The sequence below is a fragment of the Strix uralensis genome, chromosome 4 (assembly GCF_047716275.1).
Source record: "Strix uralensis isolate ZFMK-TIS-50842 chromosome 4, bStrUra1, whole genome shotgun sequence".
NCBI classification, from domain to species: Eukaryota; Metazoa; Chordata; class Aves; order Strigiformes; family Strigidae; genus Strix; species Strix uralensis.
The window spans coordinates 126,084,627-126,100,742 of record NC_133975.1 but is presented as its reverse complement, the minus strand read 5'-3'; the positions used below and the strand labels follow the sequence as shown (position 1 = coordinate 126,100,742).

The 16,116-nt window shown below is 42.2% G+C and overlaps 1 protein-coding gene across 3 annotated transcripts in view; it reads right to left on the bottom strand.

Annotated features, from left to right (window-relative positions):
- BRF1 (BRF1 general transcription factor IIIB subunit) overlaps window positions 1–16,116 on the bottom strand; it is a 181,262-nt gene that overhangs the window by 4,230 nt on the left and 160,916 nt on the right. For all 3 annotated transcript variants that reach the window (XM_074869047.1, XM_074869049.1, XM_074869050.1), the window contains 2 exons: window positions 4,963–5,014; window positions 1,774–1,942 (listed from right to left, as the gene is read on the bottom strand). In XM_074869047.1, coding sequence (XP_074725148.1) covers window positions 1,774–1,942; window positions 4,963–5,014 — 221 coding nt within the window. The remainder of the gene's footprint in view (window positions 1–1,773; window positions 1,943–4,962; window positions 5,015–16,116) is intronic.

Sequence of the window (16,116 nt, the reverse complement as noted above, 5' to 3'; positions counted from 1 at the left end):
TTATAAGCTGAAACTGCAAGGGTTCCGAGATAGCTCAGAGTTCCCACCGACATCAAAGGAGTCATGAAACAAATCCTGACCAACGCATCTGACTCAGATCTCCTGTATCTACTTACTCCTACTCCAAATTTTGCCCATTTTTTTTTTATCCAGTTTTGTATTCTTAAAACAATGCTGAGTGCAAAGACTGTGTGATGTGTGTGTCAGAAGGCAAGTCTGTGCGTTTCTAATGCACCAATTTCTCTTCTGTGTGCAGTGAATGAAGTGAAACAGATACTTTCTGTTGCGTAGTCAAACCTACGAATAACTATTACATATGAGAATTCAGTAAAGTTAACCTCTATATTCCAAATTCAATACAGTGCCAACATTTCATCCAAAGAGTCAAGCAAATGCTCGGAAGCAGAATTAAGTGCAATCTATAATAATTTGCGTGGAATGGGTGAAGTTCACCATCTGTAATTCCTGGAGTTACTCCAGGCAGACAGGTCTAAAACCCATGAAGAAAGCAGTTAGAAAGGAGTAATCTGTTCTGCTGAGCAGCTCTACACACCTGGGTTTGAATTCTGGGAACACTTCTTTCCTTTTTTTTTTTTTTTGTTTTTTTAAAACTCTGATTTTTCAGCTGTCGTCCAGACCAGACAGGGAGTAGTGGAATGTTCTCAGAATGGTTTAAAAATAGTAACATTTACAAAGAAAAAAAGCTCAGTGACCTTTATTCTATTTTTGTGGGGGGTTTATTAATAAATATAGACCCACCCTCCCCCACATGGGTGCCTTTTCTTGGGAACATTATTCTAATAATAAATGCAGGCAACAAACTGTTTTTCCTACAGTTCAGCAATTATTTTCCAGTGGAGAAATCAATTTAAAAGCAACAGACACTTTTGTGAAACGTATACATATTGTCCATGAAAACTAAATTAATAGTACTGGAAAGATTTTTGCAGCAAATAACATTTCAGTAGGAAACTTATTCACATCTTCCTTTTTCATAACCCATAATTAGCAGCTCGCATTTTAAAAATATTTTTGTGTATTCTCAAAGCTTAACTTCTAAGGGGAAGTTTTTAATAAGGGATAAACATGGATGTGTCCAGCTAGGAAAAACTGCAGCAGAGAAGATACTGCCTTTTCCTGCCACCAAAGAAACCTAATTAAATGAGTGGCTTTGCTGGATAACCCAAAGAAATTAGCACACATCTGTGTACCATACAGCACGCCGTACGCAATTAATACAATTTCTGTACTTGGTGAAGAACTATTTCCTGCTAACACTTTCCCCAGAAATGGAGTGTGACAATTCATTCTGGTTTGAGCTGGACAGCCACATCCACAGGGCTCAGGGACAACCTGGACATCGCTGCAGCCTCAGCTGAGAAGGCAGACAGGGGCAGGGGCAGGGAGGGGGCAACGAGCCCCGAGCACTGCTGACAGAGGGGTTACCAACGCTGTAATTCCTCAGATCCACATTAATAAACCTAGTTCTGAGAAGGCGTAACATCAGTTTGTTCTTGAGAAGCCCTCTTAGCCTAAAGCTCGAGATGCAAAGTTTTCTCAGGAAGAGTCTCTAAGAAGGTCAGGTTTCGGACAAGGGTGACTCCAGGCTTTCCCACAGGAATGGGCAATGCCAGAAAGGGAGCAGGAGCTCTGCATGGGACGAGCTGTGGAGGACAGGGACGAGCAAGGGAACACTGCCTGCCTGTCCTCAGCCCTGCAACAACAAACCCCACAGCACCAGCAGACAGTAATTTAGACAGCACCCCAGCTTACCATTCCCTCCCATTAACTGCAAGGCACTCATGCAGTGATCGTCATCCTCTTCTATTTCTTCCTCTTCCACCTCTTCGTCAGGGTTGTAAGCTACTGGGCCACTCTCCACTAGCACAGCTGCTGGTTTTTCTAAGTCAGAGGCTTCTGCTTGTGCATTTGGAAAGGTCATCTGCAAAAAAAGAAAAGGGGACAGTAGGGCAGCCCTTCCTCTTGTTTAACATTTGTACAAAACTTGGCTAGAGGCTTAGCTGTTCTGGGGGACAGGCAAGTTGCTCAAAGAAACGTTGCCTGAATGCAAGCTAGGCATAAACATCCAGTTTTCACATAATTCATAGCCAGGTAACCAAAATATCCAGAGATGGTAACAGCAGAACAGGATCCTCTTGCAAGCACAAGGTAAGGAGAAAACTGGGAGTAAAGGCTCCTCAGCAGAGCTCTGCAGGAAAACTTACCACCTTTTCCTCATTGTGGAAATGAGGAAAACTCACATCAGGCCTATTACACAATAACAACGTTATTGACACTTTAATGATAGCACAAATGTACCCTTCAAATAAGAAAAAAACCCAACATGTATTAGTTTTGACAGCTCTGGTTGGATTTATTCGGAGGCACAATGAGCTGTGGAACAAATAGCACTCTTTAAACAGCACTTAATGTGATGGCAGAGCACTATGTTGATGATACACGCCAGCACCTGTAACATGACCTATGAAATTCATCAGAATAATGATCTCCAAACACTAACTTGGGAACTGATCACTGACAGGACCCATTCCATACATGCACCTCCCCAGCTGCTCCAAGGTTAGGCGGGACACAGCAGGGCAGGGGAGAATGGGCAACGTTGCAAGGAGACAGAGGTGAATTTGGAGAAGGTAATATTGTCTTCAGTTCACTAATGATAGATCTGGGACTGGGGCAGGAACCAGCAATGTGGTCTGCCCCAGCACAGCCCAGGCTCTGGTCTCTCTGGACCTCTCACTTCCATGGTGTGCCCAGTCTAGGGCTTCACCTCTCTCTCTCATCCAGGGAAGAAACATCACAGGAGCTTTATCTCCACCAGCTTTGTAACAGGGCACTTATCACCTCTGTTCCGTATTTGGACTACTTGGGGTTTGTACACTAGAGCCTGTGGCATAAAAAGACATCCCACTGAAGAACATTAAAGATTAACCATTAACACTGCTTTGCCACATAAGTAGTTTTGAGAAGGGAATACTTAACAGTACCTGTCACTAGTCAGCAGTTATCAGCACTGAGAGTCATCTTCCCTACCAGGAAAGATGAAAAGACTGTGACCACTTCCTTGGGAAGGACAGTGGTGAGGTGCTCCTCCTAACAATGAACGGTCCAAAGGAGACCAGGAAACCCCAACTCCTCTGGTCCCTACCACAAGAAAAGTCCTACAGTGCTTCAAGTTTTAAATTACAGTAAACAACTACGTACTGCTGCATCTTCTCCAATTCCATTGGCAGTAAGTTCTGATTTGGCGCTGTAATTTTTTTAAAAATTTATTTATTTATAAATGTATTTACTTGGGATGCAGTAACTCCCAGAATCCCTGTAACTCCAGGCACTTTAGAGATATGCCATAAGAGAAAATCCCTGTACCAGAAAGTTGATAGTCTAATTATTCAAACATCAAAGCTGTTCCTGAACTTGTCATATACCATGACAGTCAACCTAAAGAATCTGCCTGAGTTTTTCAAAGTCACCTAAGGGTTTGCTCCAACAGCTTATTAATAGGGCAAAAGAGACCCATTAATTTTAATAGAAAATCAAGTATTTAGATATTTGGATCACTCAAAGACAGGTTTTCATGATTTTTTAATGCTCAAATTAATCATATTATTTAGACGAACTTCCCTCCAGTTTATTTTATGTTTCCTACCACTGCTTTTGCCTCTAGAGTGATCAAATTGAGTCCATCTAGGTTTTCAGTAGAAGCAGAAATAGACCCACCAGTTTGGGACGAATCGGCACTATAATATATATCAATTTATATGCCTGAAAGTATCCATCTGCTCTGAAAAAGTGGGTAAATATAAAGGAGCTACAATTGAGTCATTATTTTTTAAAATTGCACCACGCTAATTAAAATGTGACCTTCTTCTAATTATCATGTCCACTCCAGACTGCTATACTTCTAAAAATGTGCAGAGTTTTCTAATGAGCACAGCATAAGAAGTGAAAATGTATTTCCCCAGGCAGGATATCAAACTGTTTCTGAAAATCCATGGGTTTTAGTCATTTTAAAAATAAGGCAGTCAAACAACACCTTTAAATAGAACTTCCTGAATTCACTTCCAGACATCTTGGAGTTTGGCAATTATCTTTATGTATGGATGGGCCATTGTCAAAGCATGTTAAACTACTGCAGGTAACTGGTTCACTTTCAAAAGGGTGTGTGTTACATGTTCATGGGAAAAAGAAGGACAAATACTTTTGGTATATTAGAAACAGAATTTGTAGATACAGTTATTTTATCATACACAAAATGCATATGTCTACTCTGTACAGTGTGAAAATAATAGTGAAAGAAAGCAGCTTTCGCTGTGACACTGATAATAATCATGATCCCTTCAGCAGAAAATGCAGGTGCACAAAACCACCCCAAGGAGGGTTTCTGATGGTGGCCAGTACTAGCAGTAACTTTTCTATGGCACTATTATATTTTCAAACTAAACAAACCAACCAACCAAAGAGTAAGCCATGCTATAGGGTAAGCTGTCACTGTGTGTCTCCTCACTGTCTCCTGCAGAAGCCCAGCCCTTCCCTTGGCTGCACAGAAGCAGCGTTTTGCAACATCCCCTTTCTCCACAGGGATGGTCCAAGTGCTGAGAAGCCAGCACAAGCTCTGCCCTCTCCTATTCCTCCTACCCACTTGTCTGATATATACGTTTTTAGATGCTTGCAGGGAGTCTTCTCTTTTCTGCTGTCTAACCAGGCATTATGGGGCTGTGCTATTGTTACTGATGGTTGTAAGTAAGGGCAAAACTTGGTCAGAAAACAGGCAGCCTCAGCTTTGCAGTGTTTGCTGTAACCAGCTCCTGGTCTGATCAGAGAAACAAGACTCTCGTTTCTTTTGTCCATATCTACCACATAACCAGAGCTGGGCTGAGAAAGGCCTGTGGGGATTTCCAAGCTCAAACTGTTGCACTAGGAGAAGTGCTGGACTTTACATACCTCTTCAGTGGCGGCCTTTTTAGCAAGCTGTGTTGAAATCAAGGGTCTTAATCTGCAAAGAAGGAAAGAAGAAATGGTGAACATCAGAAAAGTTACTTGACACACAAGGGTTTGACACAGAGTATTCACTCTCCAAACAGTGAAATCATTCTCCTCGTGTTATGCTGTGCAATTATTTTTTTAAAGTAATTTTTTAAAGTAAAGAGTGGAGAGCCACAGACTCCACAATAATTAATACACACATTCCTTTGTAAGCGTCTGCCCCACTTCAGGATAATAAGAAAAGATGCCAGTCGACGAGCACAGTAGCAAAATCTCATCTCAAACTGCAGCCCCAGTCTGTGCCAAAGGTCTTTGAAATAGATAGTTTTGTCACATATTACAAAAGTCAAAAGACAACTGATTTTTTGGAAGAATGCAGACATGGCAAAACCAAGCCACACTCTGAATTACCCAGCACCGCTCTGCAACCGCTTCCCTGTATTTGATGCTATATACAGGATACCAGTAAGACTGTGCACACAGGATATCATAATCATCACAGGTGAAATTCTAACTTCCAGCTACAGAAATCATCCACAAAAACAAAGGGACCCCTGAATGAGAAATGACAGAAATTGAACATAAACATTTTAAAAAATTCTGCATCAGATAGGAAAAAGACCCGCATATTTGGGGAGAAAAGATGGATCAATATTACTTTACAGCTAAGTGTTAAATATTGTTCTTTCTGAAAAACATTTCATAGCCTGTTGTCTCCTTATTGCCACGAAGACTGTTCTCAATCCATCATTTAGGGTTGCTTTCTGGTCTCTCCTCCTCATCTAGATGTATCTAGCCACAAAGAGGATGAGTTGCTTTCTACTGAAACACTGCTCAGACAGCTCCTCAAGTACGCCTTTTAACTAAGTCTAGGCAAACAACTTAATGAATGCCAATTTATGTCTCCAGAGGTATAGTGTTTTATGATAAGCAGTATCTTTCTTCTCATTTTTCTGTTAGTCATTCCTCCCTGTTAACACACAGATATTGGTTGTTTTCCTACTTATTTATTTATTTCAAATAATCAGCAGGAGAAAACAAAACCCCTGACAACAAGCAGGGGAGACTCAGATCATTATCTCTGATGGAGAAGACAATATTAAAATACAAGATATTGGCTAAGATCCAAAAAAGTTCAGAAACTGGTCATCTCTGAAATGCTTTACAAGATCCGAAAGGCATTTCAGCAACCAGTATAGTCCAAGGTGCCTCCTTACAGTAGATCTAAATAAAAAGAAGCCACAGGAATGCTTCAGGAGCTGTACTACTGAAGGATCCAGATCACACTATTCTGCTACAGATACTTCTTGTCACATTTTGACCCACATAAACTATCTATTACTTACAAATCCTGGTAGACTTCTGGGCTTAGAGAGAATGTATTTGAAGGCATGGACACACTCCTCCCTATGTTCCTGACCTCCTCTTTCCTTTATCTAACCTGAATTGTAGAGTTTTCACAGAATCATAGAATGGTTTGGGTTGGAAGGGACTTTTAAGGGTCATCCAGTCCAACCCCCCTGCAGTGAGCAGGGACATCTTCAACTAGATCAGGCTGCTCAGAGTCCCGTCCAACCTGACCTTGAATGTTTCCACGGATGGGGCATCTACCACCTCTCTGGGCAACCTGTGCCAGTGTTTCACCACCCTTATCGTAAAAAATGTCTTTCTTATTTCCTAAAATTTGAGATGACCTACCTACTGTCAATCACTGTTTTCCAAAAGTCACCCTGTTTAGATGTTTACAAACATATGGATGCAGCAATGTCAAAAGGTTATGTAGCTGAAGGATGCTAATTACCAAACAGGTTGTATTTCATTGACGTGACTGAAAAAAAACCTACAGGGGTAAGAAATGAAGGACTTTTATTTTAAACCAGTAGTAGTGATTATTGCAATTAACGTTGTACCAAAGATAGCACCTATTTCCTCCTGCTTCCAAAAGACATCAGACCTCCCTGTATCACCCTGAAATCTTTCCTCCCCCCAATTAAAATCAAGCTGTTGAGTAAGACTCACAAGGTAATCAGAAACTGCTGACATTTCTTTTAGAGCAAATTATACATGTGCTCACACAGTGAAGAAAACAATCACAGCTATAGGAAGCAAAGAGTAAACATTCCAGTTTCATTTTAATTAAAATGATCCCCTAATGAAAATAAAAAGATTCATGATTATAAAAAGCTTATTTGCAAACTTTAGTGCTAAATCCAAGAGCCCTTCTATACCATTTTTCAGCAGCAAGTGTTTCTCACACCCAAGCTGAAATTAAAGCTGTATTTCTGTTCCATGATTATTGCTCACAAAGTATACATCTTCACTTCGTTACTAGAAATACAGGGCTGCCATTTGATTTGGGCAATACAGCTTCTCTCTCAGCATAATATCTAATGCATCCAAAACCAGCAGGTCAGATTCTGCTCCTGCTCTGGCTGTTCCACTCCTGCTGCAGCGCAGACCTGGAGGGGTCACTCGCCATGGGGGCTGGACAGCCCAGCTCACTGTGCCTCGGTACTACGTGCTACCTACAAACACGAGCGATGAAACCAGAAAAAAAGGTAAAACCGTCACAAAAAGAAACAAAAACTTATTCCCCTCCCTGAAATAATGTCTTTGATTAAAATTATATAAAAGTTATAAATACATAAAAAGAGAAGTGATTTCTTTCCCTTGGCTCTCCTTATGCCTATGGAGAACTCTACTATTACTGTACAAAACAGTTTATAAGGTTTTATAGTGGGGTTTTGTTTTGTTTCTTAAATGCCCCGATGCCCTGACCTCCTTAAACCAGAGCAGCTGCTGCCACACCAGCCATATGGAGCAATAAATTACTGGCTGCCATGGCTACGGAGATGGGCTCCTTCTGCTGTCTGGCTGCACCACAGAGGGCAGAAAAAAGTGTCTTCATGGAAAAGCATGACTACTTTTGAGGCTGGGATAGGTTTGAGTATTAATGATCAAAAAAGCACCTTGAAAAAACAAGTAACTGAAGTATCTTCTCCAACTTTTAATGTGCAGGACTCAACCTCATCTGTAAAAGGCTACCAAGGTACACACACATACACACTATACATGAAAAATCCTGTCCATCACAGCTCAGTCTGAAGTCAGGGTTGCCAAGTTCCATAAATAACATTAATAACCTGCCTCAAGATATGACCCCATATGTACTAAAGCACCAACAGTCTCTATTGCAAATGTAATGTCTGGTCTTCAGTAGATGTTGTTCACTGTTTATGATGATTTCTAGTTTGGGGCACTTTCATTATGAACTTTGCAAATTAATACAGTACCTCGTGGGAGGCAGTAACAAAACAAGCAACTTTCTGAACAGCAATGTGATCTGTAAAACGGGAAGAAAAGATTTCATATAGCCCCAAGTGTTATATCCACATTTCAAACTACTTCAAAGATTATGCAGATCTACAAATGCTCATGTCAGCCAACACATATAACACTGGAAGCAGATAATCTTGACATGTTCGCAACAAAAACTAATGGCATAGTACATGGCATCAGAGGCTGCTCCCTGCCGAATCTGCTCTGCTCTCTGTTGAGATGTGCACGTTAACAACTAGGTTTGTCCTCCAGCTTAACAATTTAAAAGAAGATTCAATATAATAGCTTCTGACAGTGCTGGAGATCACACAGACTGAACTTTCAAAGTGAGCAAATTCTCTGAAAAACAAGCTGGCTGTGACAAACAACTGTTTTTATTTTGCTTATTATTTAATAACAAAAGATTACACAGCACAGTACATAAAATGGAAAGAGCACTGCGAGGTAATAAAAGCACCTCACTTGCATCAGGCTGTTTGCCCACCAAAAAGGTTTACGATACCATAACAATCTCCTCAGTGCAATCCTGCAAGCAATTTGGAAACTCAACCAAAGCTGTGTTTCTAACTGAATTTTAATTTAATCCATCCAAGTAGGGAACATCTTATTGCTGCTTACCGCCCATACTAATTTTATACACTGATGATCCCAGAATACCCGATGGAAACCAGAGATACAACAGAGCCCACAGCCACAAGCCTGCAGTGTAATTATGCAGGTCATCTAAGACAAATGCCCATAAAACCTGTATATCCATACCACATGCTTTTCATACATATGCCACTTTAGTGACAGAAAAAGCTACTGAGAAACGATTTGGCAAGAGATCGGTCAGGTTCTCCATACTGGCTGAGATTCTCCTCCCACCTGAGGCCAGATGGTTTTGCCTCGGGAGGTCAGTTTACCAGACATCTGCGTAAGAACAAAATTAATATAAATGTTTACCCCACCTAAGAGCACCCTTTAATTAGGTACCATCAATGTTATCCTTACCGGAAAGCTGGGAATTACCTCTCTGCAAGGATTTAATACTCTTGTTGGAAACACAACAGCATCAGGAGATACAGACCCACCGTTCTGCCATTAGGTCAGGACAAAGGGGTGACCCTCCCGGACTCAGACCACCGCTCTTTTCCACAGGGCGAAATAGAGATTGCAACAAAGAACCCAGAGCACTTCACGGTTTCCACATCCAGCTGCAGATCCCACCATCGTTTACAGCTGCTTCTGGCTGAGAGCTGGGTGCTCACAAGAGCCATTCCCTCCCCTAGAAAGGGAACCGAGGTGCATGGCCAGGGCCATGGCTGGTTGTGACACCAATGAATGGCTGCACGATGCCTTGAGGATGAGCTGGGGTGTAAGGGTGCATTGTGGCACACTAGAAGTTCAGATATAACCACAACATCATGCTCTGCAGAAAGATAAAGATCTCTGATGCTCATACCTTGAACCACCATGAATGTGGGGCAGGAAGGTATTTTTGGCTTTCTGAAGGCCAGGCTGACCAGCCATTCGCCCAGCCCAGCTCACCATCAGTGTGAAAGCCCCAGGGAGATTCCCTGAATCACTCCTCTTAGTGATAGGGCTGCAGAGACCCCAATCAGGGACCAAAAGACACCACCTGAACAGCACGTCCACACTGTAATGAGCTCAGCTCATGCATAGTAAGGTCCCTTGGAGCTGGCTAACCCCCAGTGCTGCCAGCTGTACAAATGTGACTGATGGAGCAGTAGGCTGGGTCTGAACCCTCCTAGATATTATCAGACACCTGGGCAGCAGGACTAGGATGTGCTGAGCAGTGCCTGAGCCAGCTACTTCTAGCTCTGCTCCAATACATCTACGTGAACTGCACCAACCACAACAACACAGCCAACCTTTTCCTCTGTTTCCAGGCAAGCCATGCTACAGAAATAGCCATTTCAAGCAGAAAAAAAAAGCAAAGCTGAAATGACAACAAAAACTTGAGTGAAATGAGAAATTGTTCTAACTTCTGATTCCCACTCAGTCATTTTTCATGCTGGATCAGAGGAGATTTCATCAGCACAGCATCAGACGACGCAGTGCTGAGAACATCTTCAGCACTAATGAGATTGGCCTTTTCTAGCAAATGCACAGGCTTAAGTATCTAGGGACCAAAACTCACAGGAGCAAACTGGCAAAAAATAAGAATCTCTATCATTCACTAAAGGATATATTTATCAGCAAGGAACTAAGCTCCTACATCAGTCACCAATACACTTTTGAAAAGCAGGACCTTTGCTAATGTATTGTGAGCTAAACACCTGTTGCAGAGAGGCGCAGAGGCCATGATATCTGTCTTCAATAACCCAACTCAGAGTGGGGAATATTTTCCTGCATAGCTGCAGCACTCATTCCTCCATTAGATGCTGTAAAACAGCAACTTGCTGTTCTTTCCACTGACTAAACCAAAAGATTTTCAACAGCAAAAATGAAAAGAATGAAATCTAAGGCCACCTTATTGGGACCAAATGAAATTATGCTACTGCAGCAGATCCAAAACAATCTCTGCACATATCTGCTTCTAAAGGAAATTGCTGCAGAGCATGGGAAATTACAATTGCTCCAGGACAAGAAAGGCTGACTGATCTAATATTTCTGGTCAACACACCTTCTTCCTGGGTTTGTCAGTAAAGATACTGATGAGCTCATCTCTCCACAGGTCAGGAAAATATTCATTGAAAATATGCTATTTCTTTCACCATGGAAATTTTTCCAGATGAAATGATGTCAGCAAGGCAAATCTGCACCTTGCTGGGAAAAGCTACTTAAAATAAGGAAGCTATGAAGCATTTTAATGAAGGTAAATGAGTAATCATGATGGTCTCAGTTAAGCAAGTCTAATGGCAGTGTCACTTTTAAAACATGGGCGTAAGAACTCATGCGGTGACAATCCAAATATGTCTAACTATCTTGTAGTGTGGTCTTTCAAACGGTGACAGTGCAGAATGCATGTTATGGCAGAAAGCACCATTATTAGCAGATAATGCAAATAGAAATAATTCTTAAATCGTGTTTGGAACTATAGTAACAGAAATGAAATTTAAAAAGCTAAATGAACACATTATCATCTCAACAGAAGGATTACGTTATTGAAAAGTTCTCAGCAGTAGCACTGCCTTCTGTTTCTGGTGCAGATATATTTTTCGAGATTCAAACAAGGAGGATTACAGATATTTGGTTTTGGACAGGTGTTTTGATCAATCTCAACCTCATAAAAACAGCTAATGAGGCAAAAGATGAAAAGAAAAACATCTTAGTAACCTGCAGTCTCTGAGAACAATCCACTGAGGTTGTTATACCCAAAGGTGATGCCAGATTTATCGTTAGATCTTCCCTGCTGACATTATAAGGACAAAAATCATGCTAGGCAAAGTACTAACTCACCTCTTCCATCACCTCCGATAGCATACGCCACCGTGCAAATTAAGTTTCTCTCACCCGATTATGCAGCCAAAACTAATATTTCAAAATTCAGGTAACTATAGATTCATACAAGTAATCCATCAAGGAATAAAGATGGATGACAGATTTTTTTTTTTCTTCCTTGTGTCTGGTCTATTATACATTAAAGAGCAATTTCACTGCCAGCCATCTGGAAATCAATGTATTCCAAGCTTTATTTTATGATTACCAACATTCCCCTTCGTAACTCATTTCTAATTATAAGCAATAAATCATTCCTTCTTGCTTGTAATTTATAACACCCAATTAAGGCAAACCTCTTATTTAAATAGCAAATCTAGCTTTAAAACATCACATATTTTGAGGTATGCACAGAACATCTAATCAAGCAGCCGAATGGTAGAATGATGATTTAACGTGGCTTTTGCAGCCACTGAGGAGACGCGTGTGGAAGAACCCACTCTCCCCTGTGCCCCATGGACACCAGGACTTTTCAAAACTGAAAGTGCAGGTCTGTCTGATTTAATGCAAAAGAGATTGACATGTAGCCAGGACACAACTCAGGTGTCCTTGACAACTGGTGTCAAGGCTTCTCTTTACCGTATCGCAAAATGAATAAAGAGGCTGTAACAGAAGCAGCAGCTTGGGGCTGGTCTAGTAAGAAGTTCTGGACATTTTCTGATTTCATTTCAGGAACTGGTGGTGAGACAACGCAGCTCTAAATTTAATATTTAAAAAAACAACTCAAGCAACTTTTCCTGTGCCTGGATTTGCATTCAAGAAATGGACTGGCCTCCTCCTCCCAAGCTGAAGGACACCACCACGCACCGCCCAGGCACTCGCCGTCTCAGCTACCCTCTGTCGCACAAGGTTTTGCTGGTGTTAGCATATAGCATGGTGCTTGGCATGAGCATGGCACTCACTCGAATCACTCCCCATTCCTCACGGCCAGGAGAGGATCAGGCAGAACAAAGCAGTTAAATCGTCTGCAAAGAAAAGGTGTCACCAAATACCAGATTATTCCTTCGGGGAGAAGTCTTTAATGGTGGTTTCCTACGTTGGAATGTTGGTTTCTTACCAACAGAAAAATATCAAAGAAACGTAGTGGAGGATGACAGATGAGACCAAACAGGGTGGGTCCAAAACCACTGGCAGGGACACAGAGAAGTTTGTACTTCTATTTATTCTTCAGTGTAGGTCTGAGTAACAGGCATGTGAGTGCAAACACAAGAGAGAGGCTTCTTATAAATAGTTCTGCTGGGATTTGTCCGTTAGAAAAAAAACCTCACTCTTGTCAGAAAAGTATTTGATACAATTTTGGATACAGAATTTATTACATGAGAAACTGATCTCAGGAACGTGGAAGTGGTTCCCACTGAGATTTTATTCGGTCATCACACAGCTCAAGTCTGTTCCAGCTTCACATCATGTCATCTGGTAAGCGTTTACAGTAGGAATCAAGGGAACTGGATTTGGAAAAAATCCATCACAACTGACCTAAATCTGATCTGACCTGAATAATCAAATTAAATACCAAATTAAAAAATGGCTAGACAGAAGCAAGGAGAGGGAATTCATCAGCCGCAGGAGTTATCTCATGAGTTTCCTTTCCTCAGCCATACAAGAGGGTGAAGCACCCCACTTTTTTCTTCCCAAAGAGTGGTGGTGATGGAGGCAACATGAGCATCCCCTTGTACCAAAGGTATCAAAAGCCAAGTGCATGAGTGCTGCAGGCTCCACTGTGTTCCCTTTCCTTTTCAGATACCACTCATTCCTGAGAGAGCAGCGCTTGGAAGCGCGTAACAGAAGATAGCAAGTAAATAAGAAAACCCAAAGAGAACACCTTGGAAGGGCAGCGGTGACCATGTCTGTGCCATCTGGCCTTGCCTTTGCCATACAGTTACCCAGAGTCATCCCAGTGAGCGTCCTTGGCCAGCACGGTGCTTGGTGCGTGTTGCTGGAACAACCACCCGGGTGCAGGTAATGCCGCGTTAGACCCACAACCACACCAGCCCACCCTACAACCACGTGTCATATTCACAACCTGTCTCATCGCCAAGGCTTGCCTGTATTGCTGCTTCAGAGTCTAAGGGGGTCTTGCTGCCAGCATCACTTTATTCCTAAGAGACCGAGCTGAAGATGTGCAGGTGCAGCACCACCTAAGCAAACACACAGCAAGTCTCCATAGATGGATCATTATTTATGTAGACCTTGTAGTGATGCGTTCAACAAAAAGTCTCACCACTTTCAAGACTCCTTATCTTCTTTTCATGAGAGATCTAAGTATTATTTATTAGTCTTCTCAAAACACAAAGCTCAAAGACATCTTAACATCTGGTTTACTCTCTCAGCAGTGAGAACAAAACACTCAAAAGAAAACTCAAAAATTACTGGCTTGATGTTGGTGAAACTTGGGCAATATTTCTGGCAAAAACTTTGGATAGGGATGCAACAAAAAAGCCTGTACAAAACTGTAAAGGGAGGGAGAAACAGACACCAAAGCCTATAAATTTAATTTTGAAAATACGGCGTCATTCTTATTATGCCTGTGGATGTGTATCTTCCCCATATAAAGTTTTAAAAGCTTTATATAAACTATACTTCTAAGCAAGCTTGTAATTAGCTAGGGGTAGGCTTGGCTCTAATTATAACTTGTAGAGACACACATTATAGAAATACTTAGCTAATAACCATAGCAATGCTCTGTTGATGGCTGAAGTCGGGCTGGCATGTGATTGCCCTGTAACCATCTGAGTACTTTCTGTCTTGTGTAAACTAGGCTTCCTAAAGGAGCCTGTAGGACCGGTCTGTCAGGCCTTCCTCCCAGCTCCATCATACAGGGTAAGCCAGGCTTTGCTGCCACCAATGCTGTGATGCCCTGTGTGCCTGAATCTAGCTTCCCTGCTCCTTACAAGTGGTGCGGGGTACCTGTTCTCACCTCACCAGGAGATGCTGTACCAAAGGGACCAGGGAACCTGAGAGAGCCGAAACTGCACCATTTCAGCAACAGGCAAGGTCAGACTGCCTCCAGTGCATGAATCAGTCAGACGTCAGCACACACTGTGAACATGCATACATTCACCTGTACAGCCTTTTTCAAAGTACAGACGAAGTTGGTCCCATATCCCATCCCAAAAACCCAACAGGATGCTCTACTGGAAGAACACCCCTCCCAAGTCAAAGTTCCTCTAAAACTGCAAGTTCATACAGTTCTCTCACAACTTTGGATCCTACCTCTACTGACATAAGAAAGGCCCAGAAACTAAACTGTACCCTTTTATTACAACCTTGGAAGCTGCTTGCATGGCAATCTCTACTTGGGTATAAGTATGCATGGATAATAAAGTGCAAAACCAGTATAAATCACTGGGAAAATGGCTATTTACCATCAGATAGGACACAAGTTTAAACGATGCATTGCTTCACACTATGGGCGCTTGCTCACACACACTGTTATGTACCAATGAATCACTGAACTGGGTCGCAGAAGCCCTTCATGTTATAGAAAGCCTATCACCTCCACAATGCATTTGGTACAGATAAATAGAGGAGTGTGAAAATTAATTGCTGTTTTAAAATCTGTGTACAGTATGTGCAACTCCTTTCAAGAAAGGAGGACACTACTTCTGATGTGGGGAGCAGACAGCACCACCTTCTCCAATGTTTTGTGTAAGCTCCACGTTGCACATCTGTAATTAAAGTAGGTTAGCTACTGCAGGGGATCCTACATGTAAAGCAGATTTATTTAGTAATGGTTTCCTTTAATACAGCTTAATACTAGTGTTAACAGATACAAATTAACCAATAGAAACCTCACTCAAACTGCAGGGGAGGTGCCTCTCGCAGCCTCACTCAAACTGCAGGGGAGGTGCCTCTCGCAGCCTCTCGCATTGGTTTAACTGGATCAATTAGAAAACCTCTCCAGGTGAAGCCCGTGTGGCCCACAGTTGGCTGCAAGGGGCCAGTGAATGGGGCAGCTCAGCTTGGGCCACCAGTCCCTATCTGGCTCAGTCAAAACAAGACAGGTCAGCCTAAAGAGACCTTTGCTAACTATTACCCTTTGAAATTGCTGGAGTTTTCAAAATCGGTTAAAGGGCACTTGCAAAAGCAGGTCAGCCGGCAGATCTGAGGGATGGCAACACGCGGCTGAGTTCAGCCGGGAAGACGCTTCCCTGACCTTGGCTTACAGCCTGTCCAGATGGCTCCCAACGCCTCCTCTTCACCAAGCCCTCACCTGGACGGGTTGAAGGTTGACCCCAATCTTAAACATTCAGATGGCCAAAACCTCTCCAACTGGGAATATCTCACTCCTCGTTAAAGCAAAACGCAGCAAAACCCACACGACAAGAT